The sequence below is a fragment of the Amblyomma maculatum genome, chromosome 6, assembly GCF_055883805.1.
Source record: "Amblyomma maculatum isolate TAMU_Amacu chromosome 6, ASM5588380v1, whole genome shotgun sequence".
NCBI lineage: Eukaryota > Metazoa > Arthropoda > Arachnida > Ixodida > Ixodidae > Amblyomma > Amblyomma maculatum.
This window is the reverse complement of record NC_139349.1, coordinates 167146722-167164287: the sequence shown is the minus strand read 5'-3', so window position 1 is coordinate 167164287 and position 17566 is coordinate 167146722. Positions and strand designations below refer to the sequence as shown.

General features: G+C 43.0%; 1 protein-coding gene across 1 annotated transcript in view; it reads right to left on the bottom strand.

The window, feature by feature from the left end:
- Positions 1-335: 335 nt before the first annotated feature.
- Positions 336-17566, bottom strand: part of LOC146187352 (uncharacterized) — a 29964-nt gene continuing 12733 nt past the window's right edge. Inside the window, exon 2 of the mRNA XM_084608192.1 lies at positions 336-1326. Coding sequence (XP_084464318.1) covers positions 406-1326 — 921 coding nt within the window. The 3' untranslated portion in view covers positions 336-405. The remainder of the gene's footprint in view (positions 1327-17566) is intronic.

Sequence of the window (17566 nt, the reverse complement as noted above, 5' to 3'; positions counted from 1 at the left end):
TCACAGTTGTGGGTCATAAACGTGTCAACCAATAGAAACTGGTTCAAAAGCCCTTATAGAAATCCAGCCACCTCATGAAGCAATGTGCCACGACCTTCCACATTTGTCCTGAAGGGGCTATCTTTCAACGCGGTAGCGTTAAGGAGCTCGTGTCGCAGAAAAGCCGGTGTCTCCGGCGTCGGCGGCGTTGGCCGTGAGCGATAAATCCCGGCATGCACTTCATAAATAAAAAGCAACTTCCAAGATGGGCTGGGTGGGAATCGAACCAGGGTCTCCGGAGTGTGAGACGGAGACGCTACCACTCAGCCACGAGTTTTTTTTTCTTTATTGCCGACTTTGACATTTGAAAGTGAAATCAGAAATACAGTGCATAAAACGCGTAAGCCAGGCTTCGGCAAACACGGATTAAAATTTTCTCAGTGACACCAAAACATCAAGCAAGGTAATCCATTCTGGTGGATCAGGCAGTGCTCGGTAACACTCTCTTAGTGAAACGACACTTTCAACAAAATGCTCGCGAACAGGACGCACGACAAGATCAGCATGTTCAAATTGCATCCTCGTTTTCCATATTGAGTGCAGGCCCAGAAGCATATTCAAATCATATGGTATATCCTGTGATGTTTCTATCGGCAAGAACCTTATTCCATATGGATCGATTGGTAACTGTTTCTTAAGCGTGCGCTGTAAAACATCCCAGTGAAATATTAGGTCCCAGCAGTCAAGAAAAACATGCTCTATTGTTTCAGGTTTTTTGCATAAAAAACAATTGGTAGGCCCGGGTACGAAGATGCCTTTGCTGTGAAGCCATGTCTTAACGGGTAGCGTGTTAGTGTGCAATTTAAAGAAAAACATTTCGACTGAAGATATTACCGGCATTCTTTTAACTCTTTTAAGAACGTTTTGTCCGGGGCCTCCACGGTATGGCAAACGGTACAATGGCTGGGGAAGCATGATGTCAGTGAGGTCTCTATGGAGTTTCTTCTTAGTGACATTGCACAGATATTCATGAGAGAAACGCACATTTAACAACCTATAAGCAAGCATAACTTCACGCAGATATCCAGTCACGGCACCGCACATATTTTGACATGACGACACCACGAACCCTGGAAGGAGTCTGCTGAGCCTGACTTGAATCAATGTCCGGAAAAATGGGTTGTTTCGGTCGCGTAGATGAATAAAGCTCGATACAACCTGGCGCATAAATAAATGCACAAGCCCTAGTCCTCCCTTCTTGGCAGGAAGGAAAAGATTGGTTCGACTTGTTCTCTCCCATGTCGAAGCCCAAATAAACACAGCAAAAACACGATGAATTTTTTTACACTGATCCTCATGGCACCCAACACGTTCATTAGATACCAGATCTTAGATACAAGGAAGAGATTGCAGATTGTGGCTCGGGAAAACATCGACAATTGCTTTCCTTGCCACGCGTCAACCTTTTCTTTTGCAGCCAACGCTTGGTTAGCCCAATATGGCTCTGGGTCGCGATAGGCATCAAGCGGTACATCAAGATAACGTTTTGGAACAGATGCCCAATTGAGCAAACAAAAATTGTCCGGCGTGGCTTCCCAGTCTCCATGCCAAAAGCCATGACTCTTTTCCCAGTTTATCTGGGCCCCGGTGCACTCACAAAATTGTTGTACAACAGTTGTGGCATGCTGAATACTGTCTGTGTCGGAGCAAAAAATGGCGATATCATCGGCGTAAGCCAAGATTTCGATACTTGAATGCGGTACAAAAGCGCTTCTAGTGAATGCGGTGTTGCCTTAGAAACGTGCCGTAGAACGTTATACTGCGGTGTATATCGGTAATTATGAGCATGTTACTTACAGAAGTCGCGCAGTTATACGAACCGAAGTACGTTTCCACTACATTTCTTCTGCGCTCTGCGCACATGCAGAGCCATCTTGCGGCAAACACAGAAGAACCCCTCCTCGCAATGTGTGGCGCTGCCCCGACACGTGGCGCGCCACTCTCGCCCCTGACGTTTCGCCGTGCACCCTCACGGGTTGTAGAATCAATCGTCTTTCCTTTCTTTCGATCACTGTCTTCGCTCACCCGCTTCTCACCTTCGGGCCGCGCGGGTACCGGTGCGAGGATGCTTGCGTTTAATAAGTTTTCTCGCTCTCTCCCCTTCCAACATCCAGCGTGCGTCACTCGAACAGTGGTGTTTAGGCGACGTGGCTCCTCCTTCCGCTCACAGCGCGATTGCTAGGTGCAGCGTCTGATGCCGGACGCCTCTGACGTGATCGCTGCGCCGTAGCGCTTCTGCTGGGAAAGCGTCCCCTGCGATGTGTGCCGAGCTGCTTCCGAGGAATCATGCTTTTGCGTGGTGCTTCCAAGCGAGATAGAGGACGATCCCATCAAGGCGTCAGCCCCATGATCGCGTCCGCCTTCATGGCGCGTCGCTGCCCTGCTTTCTCCCTCCGAGACACCGAGTTCTTTGGTTCGTTCCGCTTGCTCAGGCGCACGTTTCGTTGCCGCGCCGAACGCTGCGTTGCTCGGCGCTCACCGCGTGATTCGTGAGTGCAAATTCCGACGCGGGGCGCCTCATCAGTGATTGCTGCGCCGTAGCGCATTGTCTTACACTCCTTGGCAGGTCGACGGGTGTTGTATTGCAGGGCCTTGCGAGCTCGCTCTTGAGACGCGTGTGATGGAAGCGGCGCCGTCTACCAGTGCCGGTAGCGCTACAGTGTCTTGCTCATCAGTGTCTTCCTCGCCGGCGAGCACTGATGGACCATCTCCGTCAACTGGTGTTCGACCACGAGGAAGGCCACGCAAGACGGAGGCACAGAAGGCGGAGACCAAAGCTCGCCATGCTGTGCTGCCTGACCGACATACTCAGTGCGTGGGAACGCTAAAGGAACACGGGAGCAAGAAACGTTGTAGTGTACACACCACAGTGCGATAATGTAGATTGTGAGAAGCACTTGTCTGAACAAATAATTAGAAAAAAGTTGTACAGTGCACTTAGAAGTGTTGAGTATGAAAACTATGTCTTTGTGTGACTCAAGAGCATACCGAGCGAATGAGTGGGCGGTGCGAACGAGGTGCAATAACGCTATCGCGTTCCACTCTTGAAGGCGAAGCTTAAGCGCCCTCCAAATTTTTTTTCATAACATTCAGTTGAAAGTCAGCACTTTTTGTCTCATGTCGTGTAATTTGTGATCCTGTTTTTCTGTTTCGTCATGTTAAGGCACTCAGTTAATTATTCAAAATTGATATAGGCCAATCACACAATAGACTTGATTCAACGTCGAAATTTGCAAGGCGCACCTCCCATCTAAGGTTGTAAAGTCCTTAAATATCGATGAACAGTAAACATTTAGATGTTTTTGCCAGACAGACATAATTATCTCATCAAGAGATTAGCCAGGCAGATATAATCATTATGAATTTTTCTAAAGCATTCTATATGGTACCTCCTACTAAGCTAATAACTAAAATGAAAGCAATAGGCATCCCCAAATCATTGTCTCGTTTGCGTCTTATTTCCAAAATAGACATTTTCCAGCCATTCCTCAGGGCTGAGTTTTGGGACCTTTTTTTCAATATTCAGATTAACGATCTCGTAAGTGTCCTGGAACCAAGAACGTCAGCCAGGTTATTCGCCGATGACTGCATTGTTTTTAAAACCATATATTCTGTATCCGATCAACTTGTCCTAAATGTGAATTTACAGCTTCTTGCGTATTTGAGTAGTCAGTAGAATATGACAATAAATTTTGGTAAAACAGCCTACTTATGTGCTATCAACAAGACCAAGAAAATGCAATTCCCTTATAATATCAGAGACCATGTAGTTCGTCAAGTAAATAAATACCTATACCTAGGCGTGACCCTAACATCGTATATGAAATGGTGAATCAATATCTCAAACATTCACTCCTCTGCAAATAAAAAGCTAGGCTTCCTAAAACATAACTTACGGAATTCCTCAAATACACTCAGGCGTACAAATAAATTATTCGACCTACTCTTGAATATGCTAGCATATGGGACCCACACACTACGATCAACATTTAAAAACCAGAAAAAAATTAAAGATTAGTAGTAAAATTTATATATAGCCGGTATAAGTGAAGGGACTTCCCGACAGCCATGTTACAGCAAGCAGCCCTCGCGCCATTGGCTGAAAAAGGAAAGGCTGTCCGGCTTCGTTTTTTTTTTCGCTCTCTGTATTTTCGATATCTAGGCATTCAGCCACATCACTACTTCGAAAAAGACACAGCGAGACCTTTCAGACATAAACATAGTTACGGCGTCTCACCAATGTTTGCCCGTACTAATTACTTCAAATTTTTATTCTTTCCCAAAACAGTATCTGATTGGTATTCCATGCCTCAGGATTCAGCTTTCCCTAGATCACTGTTATGACCTCCTATACATATGTATTTACGGTTAAAACGATGATTATGATCAGTATTACAGAGTGCTTCGTCATATTTGTGGCTAGGATGGCGAGATGTTTTTCCTAGCAATGTACTTTCTCTGTAACTGACTACTTGTATTAATGTAACCTATTTTATTAATATTTTTGTTCCCTAAGGAATTACGTTTGTTAACAAATGTATACTCTCTCCTGCTTGGATCGTTTCGGTCCGCAGTAATGCGTAAAAATAAACTACCACACTGGTTGGCTGAGTATAACTATCCGTCACTTTTTATTTGTGGTAGCAATTAGACGCAATCCCATGAAGTTGCTCAAGTAGTAATTGCAACTGGAGCATTGTTTCCTCAATAATTGCGAAGGGGCAACATTTTCCAAGTCTTTCGGCACTTACCATAACTGAGTGGAGTGCATGAGGCGTTAGGAGCGCATGAAGGTTCTGGTGCCCAAGCGACTGGCAGCGCCAGAAGTTTCGCTGAATTCCAAAGCTTGTTGACAAACCAGCTCCTTCACATCTCCTCGCTTCATTTTTATGCTAAAGTGTTAAAGGTCTCTTTTTCTCCGAATATTTGTTGACGCTGTCAGCGCCGCGAGCGAAAAGCACCGTTACGACACCGGCAGGTTGTACTTGACATCTGATATTGCGGTGAACGGACTGATCATTGTGTTGTGGGACATTCTGGACACCACAAAACATGGCGATTAATTAACAGCTACTGACTCGGGTTTTTAGATGGTGGGCCAGACACACTGCCCCTATGCCACGCAGGATTTCGTACGGTTTGGTTAAAGCAATGGTTACATCTCTGTCGGGTGGTCTTTGACGAAATGTGGTACCTTACGACTATATACCAAAGGGTATTTGCGTGACATGAGCGGAGAAAATAAAGAGAGCGCTAAATAAACGGCCAACAATGTGTATGCACGCGAACCAGGATCCGTTATAGGAGTCTACAAGTGGCAGCTCTTAACGCGGTTAAGCCTCGAAGGGGTGTGCGTAAGTGTCCCCCTTGTTTCCCCTATTGTCTTACTTTTTATGCTTTTTCATCCCATCAGTTAAAGATTTCGGCTAATCCTTGTATTCTTTTTTTTTGTTTTCAAAGGGAGCGTTCTACACTTGCATCCCGGAAAGTTAGCATTGTAACGCTAGGCGACCCGTCAAGCTGACGCAGTGTTCAGCAACAATGTTGGTAGCAGCTAAACAAAAAAATCAAAGTGCAAAAGCGAGGCCAGCTGCTGATTGCATAAAAATAAAGCTCAGGATAGAGTCGGCATCTGTAAGAGGTCAGAAAAAGTGGTTCCCAGACTCCCATATTGCGGTTAAATGTCAGCCGGCTTTCCCACTGTCTACAAGAGCTGCCTACGCCGTTCTAGTCGTAGGACTGGCTGATCCATCGCAACTGTGGCAGATGTAAAATGCCGTTCAATAACGCAGAAAGATTCATGAAAGCTTCTGTGTATTTTAGAAGGGTGAGGAACAAAAAGATAGTAATTATCGGAGCTGTTCACGTTTGCATTCTAGACTTGCTAGATACGCTCCCGCTAAGATATCTGCTCAGATCTTTCTTGTATATCCACAGACCCTGCAATACATGTCAAGTTGGAATATGTTATTTTAGGTTACTCTGAGATGCCTGGCAAGCCGTTGGGCTTTAATTTGGCATGTGTACTTGATATAGATTTTTACTGGGTGCCCACTTCCAGAGGGATTTCGGAGAACACAGGATGTACCCAAGAAATATGCCGTCATCCTTCTGCATTACAGACTTGACACAAAAAAAATATTCACCACTCCACAAGAAACTAACCAGATAAGAATCAGTCACCCTCCAAAAAATCCAAACAAACAGCGCCGTCCATGGCACCTTACTACACAGGATCTCGCCCACCACTTACAAATGTGAATGCACATTTTGTAACGTACCAAACACCTGTACAATATATGGTGTGGGGATGCAAGGGACCACATGGTACCATAACAACCAAAGACTTGACCGAACAGCAGTGGGAAACTCAGCTGTCAAGCCCCAGCCTGGATGATCAGCGTAGTCTGGTCGACCGGACTCGGGAGATGGCTCGGGTCCATGGCTTCCTGAACTGAGGAGGCTGCCAACCTAGGGAGAATATGTCGAGCCTGCTCTGAATAAATATTGGTAAATATTGGTATTGAAAAAAGCGAGAATACACAAACATTCTTCTCGCTGTTGAGGCATCCAGGCATTCGCATCCACCTCTTTCCACAATACGCACGCTAAAATATGACGTACTGCTACTTTCGCTGTTAAAGACCACTAAAAAGCTCCATTGTCTTCGTATCAGTTTTTTTTCGCATTAGAAATACAGATTTTCATCCGCCAAATACGAGTATACTGTGTTCGTTTTATTAATTGAACTTTTGTGATGTTATCGAAAAGTGACTTGTTGGGTGAGTTGGTTGGACATTATATTATTATGCTATTATAGCATAACATTATGTTATATTATTATGGTAGGAAATTTTATAGCGTGTGCAAAACGCTACCACGTTGTGACCTTCGAAACTGGCGATATGAGCAAATTACATTTTCACACAAACGAGACCTAACGCTAAAAGGCATGTCTTTCACAGAGTTATTTCCGGTTTGAGAGTTTTCCAAGCTAAATTTAATATTTCTCCGCATGCTTCACGAAAGAAATTATCTCCCACCGTTGCGGTAAAATAAGTGCCACGATCAGTATAAAATCAAATATTTTCGCTCCGCGGTTCAGTCATCGTTGTTTCTACCTATAAATTTTTTTTTTACGATACCCAGAGATAAAAACTTTGCTGTGTGGTTGAAAGGTCCTATTTTTCCTCGAGTTGCTCTCGATCTAAGCCTCCTTTCTTGGAGGAAATTGTATGGGTGACACACGCAAACTCGAAATGTCCACCCGCGCTTGAGACAGCGCTATCTCGAAGCGCTAAGAGCGTTCTGAAAAGTGTGGAGGGAAGAGACGAGCGCAACCTTTAGACGAAAGGCAAAAATGTGGAGGGGAAGAGCGGTGTGCGTCTAAGACCTTAACGCCTAAAAGCCGCCATGATAGGCGAAAGTTTGCTTTGCGGCAACTGCTGGTAAGACCCGCGAAATGTTCTTAGAAACAGAAAAAATAGAAACAAAGAAGCTCAGAGGCATTTCTTCGCAGTTCGACTTCGGCACAGTTTCAAAGCTTTTTTGATACCGTTGCGCGGGAAGGCAGGACGCAACTTTCTTCTGTTGTCGCTTCCACTTCAACAAAGGCGCAAGTGGGGTGTCTAAATTGCTAAAGCTCAATGTATTGATTTGGACAAGTGCAATATCTCAGGTTTTTAGTTGCCCCGCCGCTCTTCTTCAACCATTTGTCTCTGTGATGCGGTGTCTCTCTGTTTGAAGTTTCGCTTCGCGTGCCGCTTATTGCACCCAGCTCGGGTGTTTGCTCTCAAGCGCAAAACAGCTCCAATGCGCTTCCGCTTCAGGTCATCTGTTAGCTCTCCTGCAGCCTCTTTTAGTGGCGGGATGATTTCTGCATTTCTCTTTATCCCGACGTTAGCGGAGGTGCCGCTCCACTCGTCTCACTTCATATTTTATTTACTTTAATGGTACAACTCATTCAAAGCTATTGACTTGTTTTTCTTATTTTCTATATTTCGGCATGGTCATCTATTAAAACCAGAAAAAAAGAGAACTTTATTAGAAATCCACTAAACCTCCATTGTGCTTTGGTTAATTGACGCCCTGAAACTCTTCATTCATAAATCTTCAATGGGATAATGGGAACGCACGGTCCTAATCAAGGAACTGGAAGCAGTAATGATTTTTAGGGGAGATTCACTGAAAAGGCGGGTGGAGTGCATTCACTCAGCTCATTGTCGAGACTCACTATCGCCGAAATTCAATTCATTATATCCGGAGTTCGTTTTTCGAAAAACGAAACAATCAACGACCCTTCTGAAAATTACCCTTTCTTTTGCTCGTTGATTTTAGTATAGAGTGTGGTATGAAAATGAATATGTGCAATCTGTATTGTAACGTTGGCTATGGCTAACATTATCACAAGAGGGCTCGATGCACGTTGGCTTCTTGTGTAAAATGGGTGGTTAGTTTTTTGCTTTCACGCAATGCACTGTTTGCATTTATTAACACAACACTGAAAATCTCTGCAAAGTCTATGTCATTCCTTTCCCGAATGCATTCAAGTGTGTTCATTTTTCCTTTAAACACGAAACGGCTCTGAATTTCAAAACTGAAGAGAGCAACATTATAAAAAGTCAGAAAGATGAGTAAATAATAAAGACTACATCCGGATTTAACGCTCTGATAAGCTTAGGCGATAAAAGAGTGTCAAACATGTAGCTGATGTAATCAGTCCAGTGTTGGAATAAATGTTTAATTGCTTTATTGAACATGCAGTATTCCCTAATAGAATGCAGTTTGCCAGAGTCACAGTCATTCACAAAGGTGGAGACCGGAATAATCTGTCAAATTACCGTCCCATATCTATTTTACCTGCTTTCTCAAAGTGTTTTGAAAAGATCTTGTTCACACAGATATTACGTTTTCGTGACTAAGACAACATAATAACGCCCAGTCAACATGGTTTAGAAAGACGTTTTCAACAGAAACTGCATTGCTAACCTAAAAAGAGCTAATTTTAGTCTTTTGAGCACAAACTTCTAACTTTCGGCATATTCGTTGATTTTTCAAAAGCATTCGATCGCATCAATCACAAAATAATGTTGGCTAAACTCGAACACTATGGTTTCCGCGGGCAGTTTCTGTTTAAGTTCTCAATCCTGTTTCTCAATACAGTACTGTTTAAGTTCTCAATCACAACTAGTAAAAATAAACAATGACTTATCAGATGTCAAGCTCGTGCTTTCTGGTGTTCCGCAAGGTAGTATCTTGGGACCGTTGCTGTTTCTTCTTTACGTCAATGACGTTGTCCCTATCAGTATTCTACCAACTTTTCTGATTTATGCTGATGACCCCAGTTAATTTTTCAGAGCTTCCCAAATAATAGATCTTGAGAAACAAATCTCAAAATGCCTGCAGTCGCTTCTAGAATGGCCTCAAGATAATCTTTTAAACATAAACACTGAAAAAACTAAAGCTGTGCTGTTCAGGCCTCCAAACAAGTTGACAAAGAAGCCACCACTCTGTTTAAAGATCGGTGCGTCACGCATCCAAACGGTCTCGGCGGAAACAAGCGTTATTTTCAACGAGAATTTGAGTTGGAATGATCATGTTGATATGGTGGTGAACAAGCTGTCAATGGTTGTCAGTATCTTGTGTCGATTGAACTATTTTATGCCGAAGCGTATTAAGGAATTATTGTATAATGCTTCGTTTTCTTCTGTTGTTAAGTATTGCTTTTTGGTGTGGGGTACTACTACTTTTACTAATATTATCCGCTTATACCTCCGTCAAAAGAAAGCCGTTCGAAATGTTATGAATGCTCCCCGACTTGGACACATGGAACCAATTTTCAATTAATTATCCGCTTGCCACAATTATACGAAACTTTACTCTTGCGCCGGTATGAAATCGGTGTTCACAATAACAACTGCCTGGTAATAAAGCAGTCAGGATTGCAACGCAAAGAGTCAATATTCACTACACGAACGACACCAAAATGGCTTATACCTAAGATCCGAACAAATTATGGTTACCAAATGCTGAGCTGCACTCTCCCGCATCAATGAAATAAACATTCTGAACAAATGTATAGATAATTAAAAATCAGTTCTTTTATGTTTGTTCTTGTTTGTAAAAGTGATATTATACTATGTACCCCTGCAATGCCTCTGTAGGGATTATTTAACACCAAGATGTTGAATAAACAATATTTCTACTTAAAAAGCCGGCGTGCGGCACGCGTGTTACTCAAACATGGGTCCGCGTCCAGGTGAACCAATGTTGCTAAGAAATGCATCGTTTACGAGTATCATTGCACAAGAGGCAAGGAACGTGGCCTGTATATTCAGTATTGTCCGTTTTTTTTAGACGCGGTAAGAATAGAATTTCTTAGAAACACCTCAAATCAGAGCCTACAGAGGACAGCTACCTCATATTAGCAGATTTGAAATTTATTTAATGAGTGAAAAAAAGGGCATAAGTAATCTTTTTCATCCGATTCTAATGGGTTTATTTTTTTAGAAGGTCGAAATTGCTAAGACAAAGTTAACTGGCTCTAGGTTTATTTTAGCCCTGGAGCTATATTGAGATCTATGGTGGACACCAGTTGAGATGAAAACTGATCAGTTGTTTCCCTAATTGACTAAATAAGTCAATTTACTCCTTTATTTTTCATTTCTCCATAATATAGAGTTTCGGACTCGACGTTGCCGTGCCGTTCGTTAATCGATGTTGCTTTCACAAATAAATATGCTGTGAGGATTTGAACGGCCGACAGCGCTGCCTGTGAAATGTTTTTCTGTGAAGAGACAATTGAGCACCTCCTATGTGAAAGCCCGAAATTTGTGAGTGAAAAACAAGTTGCATTTTATGCTGGACCCCTTCAATCCTATAACGGTGGATAAGATCTTTAGTCCGTAGCCACAACACTCAAATGCTTTCAAGGCATAAAAGGTACTGTTTTACCTGACAGCCACAGACTAGAGTGAAACATTGTGACTGTGCAGCTCGTCCTTTTTATCTTCCCCTCTTTAGCCCCTTCTCTCTTTTGCCTAGTTCTAAGTATCGAACCGGAAGCCCCTCTGATTAACATTCATAAATTTTCCTCAATTTTCATCTGACACACGTCTAAGCTGGCACTGTCTTGTTCCTTCTGGAACGCCGGCCGAAACACAGTATGCAGTCTAGTATCCGATGCTTTCACCGCCACGGATGTGAAAAAGCCCTGGATTTTTCAGCCATGGCAGGTATGCGCTTCTCTCCCGACAAGACTGTCCGAAAACTTCACCGTTCTCCACCGTCATAATGGTAATCATCAGAGTTGGCCTGTGATTGGAATCTGCCGCTTAAACACAATTGCTTCTCTACCCACTCGCACAACTCGAACCCCGGCAAACCCATACGCCCCTCTACAGCGAGGAAGTCTGGAGCACTCATTTCTTATCATTACTTCTGTAAACGGACACCTTGAAATGGCCAAACGATGCTCTACCGGCCTTGTCCACGGAATACATAATTACCACCGAACAATGTGGTACTTAAGGCCTTAAAAACTCCTCAAAAGTTTTGGCTACCCGTTCTTCACTACCGCTGCTCCCTTGTTTTCTAGTCGTGGCTCGCGCTTGCGCGTTCGAACCGCCGCCCTACAAAACCTCCTTCTCTTCTCCCTTTTTCGAACGTGGTTTCATTTTATTTTTTTCCTTGTAGTTTTTTCACACACACACACACACACACACACACACACACACACACACACACACACACACACACACACACACACACACACAGACAGAGGCTTTTCACCTTATCTATAGCATTCCCCAACCTGCCACATACTTACGAAGGTTGACGGAATGGCATAAAAATAGATTTCGTATAATGCAGCCGGTGGTACAGAAAATATGCACAGAATTATGGCTAAAATTCTAAAATAATAGGAAAGCGACGTTGCACAAGTTTTGCTCTTTTGTCACCTAGATTTGCGTAGTTGGCTGAAATAAAACACATTGCCAAAATTAAATATACCTTTCAACAGTGGCCTGCACAACTTCTGCGCCATGCCACAGGCCTTGCAGTTGACCCGGTCAAACACTGTTATGCAGCTGTTATTATGCAGCGTGGCTGTGCAGATGTTGACAAAACTTGCAGATGCTCGACAAGAGAAGATTACTTTTTCGAAGTCATCATCATCATCATTAGCTAGACTATACCAGCTGCAAGCCGAAGGCCTCTCTCACATTCTTTCAATTAACCTGGTACTTTGCCAGCTGCATCCACTTGATGCCTGCGAACTTCTTAACCTCACCCACACGCCTACAGCGCATTGGGGCTTGGTGCACTTTCCTTATCTTGTAATCCAATTTATTATCTTTAGCGGCCATCAACAAGTCTCTCTTTGCACTACGTGCCTTGCCCATGCCCAATTTTTTATTCTCAATTTGTACCAGAATGTTCCCATATCTTTATGTTACACCTAACACATTTCTTACCATAGCTCTCTACGTTGTCCTCAGCTTAGTTTAGAGCAGTGCCTCCAGATTAGAGCTTCTTACTAATACGATGGTGGTGCCGCAGTAAACGACAGGGAGAAAGCTGAGTAAAAAAAAACGAAAATCAGTGGCGTTCAAGAGCAATATTTGTGATTTTGTGCTTTTGTGCTTTTTGTGCCTATAAAAACCACGACGCGCCTTCGTTTTCTCCAGGGCACCTCCTGTTGCAATCGTAGCAACCAGTGCGCTATGAAATTATCATGCGTTTAAGCACCCACGATGGCATTGCAGCAGTGACGATTTGCAAGTGCAGGAACATTGTTCATCTGCAGGTGGTCCTGAAGGGCGGAGTACGCACTGACGCACACAGGACAGTGAGCATGGACAAATTGGAGCATCCTGCTGATATTAAATCCGTGCGAGAAGTTTTCGCTCAGGTACTACACCTCCTTTGTCGAAATGAGCTCACGTGCAACAATATTCTTAATGGCAAGATGATTTAGTGTAATTCGAGCAGACGACCAATATTAACATCTTGTCGCAATTGCTAAACATTTAGTGCGTTTGACAGCTGACTTCAAAGATTCAGATGCCATCCTGGCCACGGAGGCCATTTTTCCATGGAGGCGCACCTTATACTCGGTGATGCCAGGGAAGGTTATAGGACACCAGGTGCAGAGGTTTCGGGAACCCTGACGACATTCATTCTATTCTCAGTAGCATTGAAGCGCCAAGCCTTTAGATTACGCCAATCAATTTTAACTGCTGGAAGACGATATACGTCTGCCGCGGAAAAAAACGATTGCCTTTTTTAGCAATACATGAGGCGATAGAAGAAGCGTAAAGACTTGCACGATAACATGGCTAAATATTTATGGTGGCCTGCCTGTCCGATGAGGTGCGCTGAATAACAACCCGCTCAAGGGGCACTGGTTGATGAAAAAAATTACAGGGCTGCGCTTAAGTGTGCTTTGGACAGGAAATAGTGGAAGCCAGTTTGCAGGACTGTTTCCACTAACTGAATCGTCATTGTCATCCCTACTGTAATCATAGTCGACAGTTCTAGTATAATCATTATCAAATAAATGCACCGTCATTTATTATTTAATAATAATAAAATTATTTTATTTTCGCCAGTTGGTACAAATGAGCGAATGGAGTAAATGCTGCTTTTTCTGCAGCTTGACGACGCTCCAGCCATTTTTCCATGAGCAGCAGTGACAAGGCGAAAACTGCACGCGCGAAAATGCTTTTTCAATTCAACAGGCCTTTAGAAAAGTACATCGATACTACCCTCATTATAATTATCACTAACAGTATTGTCATTGCCATTGCTACTTATCATCCTCACTCTAGAAAAGAAGAATTATGATCGAATTCTCGATAACCCAGAGTGGCGTAGGGATTTGTGCTCTCGGTTGTGGATGGCGGGACAAGGGGTGAGATTCCCGGTGGAAATAGATTTTTTTGTAAGTTGGAGTTCGTGAGAACATTTCCACACTTCATGAGCCAAGAAAGCCATTTGCTTTAAGAAACACAACTCACGAAATAGGCGAAAAGTGTATGAGACAACGAATAGCAAACGCTTTTAAACCGGGTTGCCCCCTTACACTTGTTGACTGATGGAAACTATGCGGAATTGATTGTCCCTGTGATGCATGGTTGACGGTGTCACAGTTGACACTTATGCAATTTTCTGAATTTTTTAATGGATTTATGGGTTTCTCTTGCAACAGGAAGTGCGTTTACTCTAAAAGCTACTTTTCATATTGCTTCAATAACCCGGAGCTTGTCGTTTTTGCAATGAACGTTTTTGTTGTCGCGTTTCTTCATATTTTTCATTCAAAAGGTTTTGAAATTTTCCGAAAGTGCATTTTTAAAGACGTGTAGCAAGTGCCCGCCAACACACAGCAATAAGAAAATTCCTTTTTATTGCATCTTCAATCCTCGCTCAGACATCTAAAATCGGAAGTTTTCGCCTGGCAACAGCGGGGCCGGACGATTGCGCGATCGACAGCGCTCCCTTGAAGATAGCTCATAAGGATTGCAATTTTATGCCCGATGCCCATTCCACTTCTTTGAACTGAGCCATGACTCAGCTGCTTTATTGCACTCGGTGTTTGCCTGCTTCTGCTTTGATAACAAACGCATACAATGACGTCTGAGTAGAATGCAAAACGAAAATACCAATGCTTCTACATAAAGCCATCTCTGCGAGGCTCTAAAACGGCTGGTTCAAATCAAAGTCGACATTAAAGAAAGTCCCTAGGACAGCATTGTCGAGTCGGGTGCAAGGCGCGGGGGCGTTTGGATACACAATAAGAGCGCACGGATTGCAGCCTATCCCTGGCAATGCTGAAAAAGCGCCCGAGCCGACACTGTGCTCTCTGTATTGAATGCGTCGACCAATATTCGCTGTCTTCTTTTCTGCAGACGCACTTATTTGCCAAAGTCACCATGGGAGCCCAAACACCGTTTTATTTCTTCCGTGTTTAGTAATACTGCACAGAAATATACTTGCTGAAATTTAAACTTTTTGCAAAAAAAAATGAGTTTTTATAGCAGTTTGTCCGTGCGCAGGCGGCGGCAGTTGCCATTTCTTGAGCAGAGATGGTAGAAGCAACTGAAATGCCGAAAACACGGGAAATGTTCCTTCTTGGGCTGGCGTAGTGAGTCTAGTATACACATGATATTTATTTATTTTTTTACTTATCTGTTTACAGAACACATCAGACCCTTGAGGATCCTTGCCGGAGGGACAATGCAGTGCGATACAGATAAAAAGAAGAAGCAATGAAAGCAATTTAAAACACCACAGCGGTAACTTCGACTACGGTAATCGTCTATTGTTTGTTTCCATAAATGTATTTCCTGTATATTTCAGCTTATCTTGAAGAGCGTCTATTTTCTGCTCCGAAGAATAAAGAAGGAAGTGAAAGAGCATCAGTTTACCGCTTTTAAATGAAGCTTAGGTTCGGGTTGCACATAATAATTAGGGCACAGTCGTAATCTATACCATTATGTCTCTTACAAAAATGAGTTTCGAGCTGGTCCGGACGCTTTGCTGAGTACGAGGTAAATTGACAGAAAGCCAGCATGAACCAAAAGATATTGAGTATACTCCACAATTGCTAATATATCGATTGCGCTTCCGCAGCATAGTTTATAATTTGTGATTTCGTTTATTTTTTCGTTATTGTTTTATAAAGCATAAAACAGTGAATGTACGCTCGTAAGTCCTTAAGCAGAGAAGGAGGGGAAAGACCACATGACAGCGGACTATGGTGCTCTCTCCTATTTGACTACATCGGTGGCCTAGTAACAAAGAGGTGTTCAGCTATAATGTCGCATTTCAATAGTGCATATTGTGTACAGAAATTTAAATAATGTGAAAGCACAGCTTATTTGCAGGCAGAAAAGATATTAAACGCTTGATCACGGAGGAAGGTTTAGAATACTGCTATTCTCAAAAACACAATACAGCATAAAATAAATTCAAATAACAAAAAAGGAGGAAACGTAGAACAGGTGTATATAAAGGCGAGACACGAGAGTACCGCAAACGCGAAAAGAAAAAGATTCTATCATAAAAACTAATATTTTAGCTGATTGTAAGAAGGCATACAGCCGGAAGAATCAGGTACTTAGAATCGGTTGAGCTGGGTAGGAAAAACATAAAGATGTGTTGACAGTCCATAATTATTGCGAGGACGTGGTGCATACCACAATCTGTGATGACGGGTTAGGTAGCAGCGCATATTTCTACGCAAGTCAATAGTTTCATTAGGAACAGCACTAGAAGTTCACCAAGGATTTGTATTGTTTTTGGATCTGTATAGTTGTAACCGTTATAGCGCATGCAGGGAAAAGACTCGCCCTTCTTTTGTATCAGGTTTATATGACTGGGTGTGGAAGGTGGTAATGCGAAACATCAAAATACACTGGAGGATAAAGGTCAGGATTGTCAGTACGAATCTTATCCATCCACACCCCTCTCCCACAGGCCTAGTTAGTGTTTGTACACATAACGCAAGATGCAAGCACAAGTTTTTGAGTAAGCTGAAAGATGTGCAGTTGTACTCGACTTTCTTAACACATTTCACTGAAGGTACTCACGTGCAAAGTATCAGCTAGTGCTGCTCATGCATTTTCTACCGTGCAGCAGCACAAATGCTGCAAAGCTGGCTTTGGAACATAGTTACTTTTGGCGAAATTATACATCTTGTGAATTCATACAAGGGAAACACATGAGACGTGTTTGTATTGTTCTCCTCTGTCCTGTGGGTTTCCATTTACCTTCTTCCGCTTCCTTCTTTTCTCACCCTACCAAAATTTCCCACTGCTTCGCTGAGCGAATAAACAAAAATAACGATAATGGATTCTAAATTCAAATCGAGGGGCACAAGTATAGGCACAAGATCACGCCAGCCCAATGCGCCCTCCTGTATCACGTGCGGGTCCTTTGCAATGCCCTAATACCTTACTAGAGTGTCCGCCAAAAGCAATTCCCCGTTCTACAGCGGGAATACGTTTCAGAGCGTCCTCAATGGATCATGTCAAATATGCACACACTTGTACAATTCACGTCGAAAAGTTTAACATGACACTCACAAAGAAAACAAAAGTCAGTAGACGGGGCTGATCATCGCTCTGCGAGTGAAGGGGGCTTATATTATTTTATTCACTTTTTATTCTTTTCCTCTGGGCTGAAATTCATAACTGGCATAGGTTCCATCCAAAAACAGAGCGCTAAGTATGTCGCAGTAATATGATGTCGCAGCTCATTACTGGTACACGTGTTGCACATCGGTTCTGAGAAAAATATACCCATTTTTTTTTCCAGGATGAATTTTGCAAGGTTCATTTTATCTGGAGTTTTTTAGAATTTTGTTTCTCTCTTATAGCAGGCCCATACGTGATCAGGCGATCGTGTTTTCAGGCCAAGGGTTTTCAGTTATTTGTGCACAACATCATCATCATCAGCCGCGCTACACCCACCGCAGTACCAAGGCCTCTCCCATATTCCTCCAATTAACCCAGTCCTGTTCTAG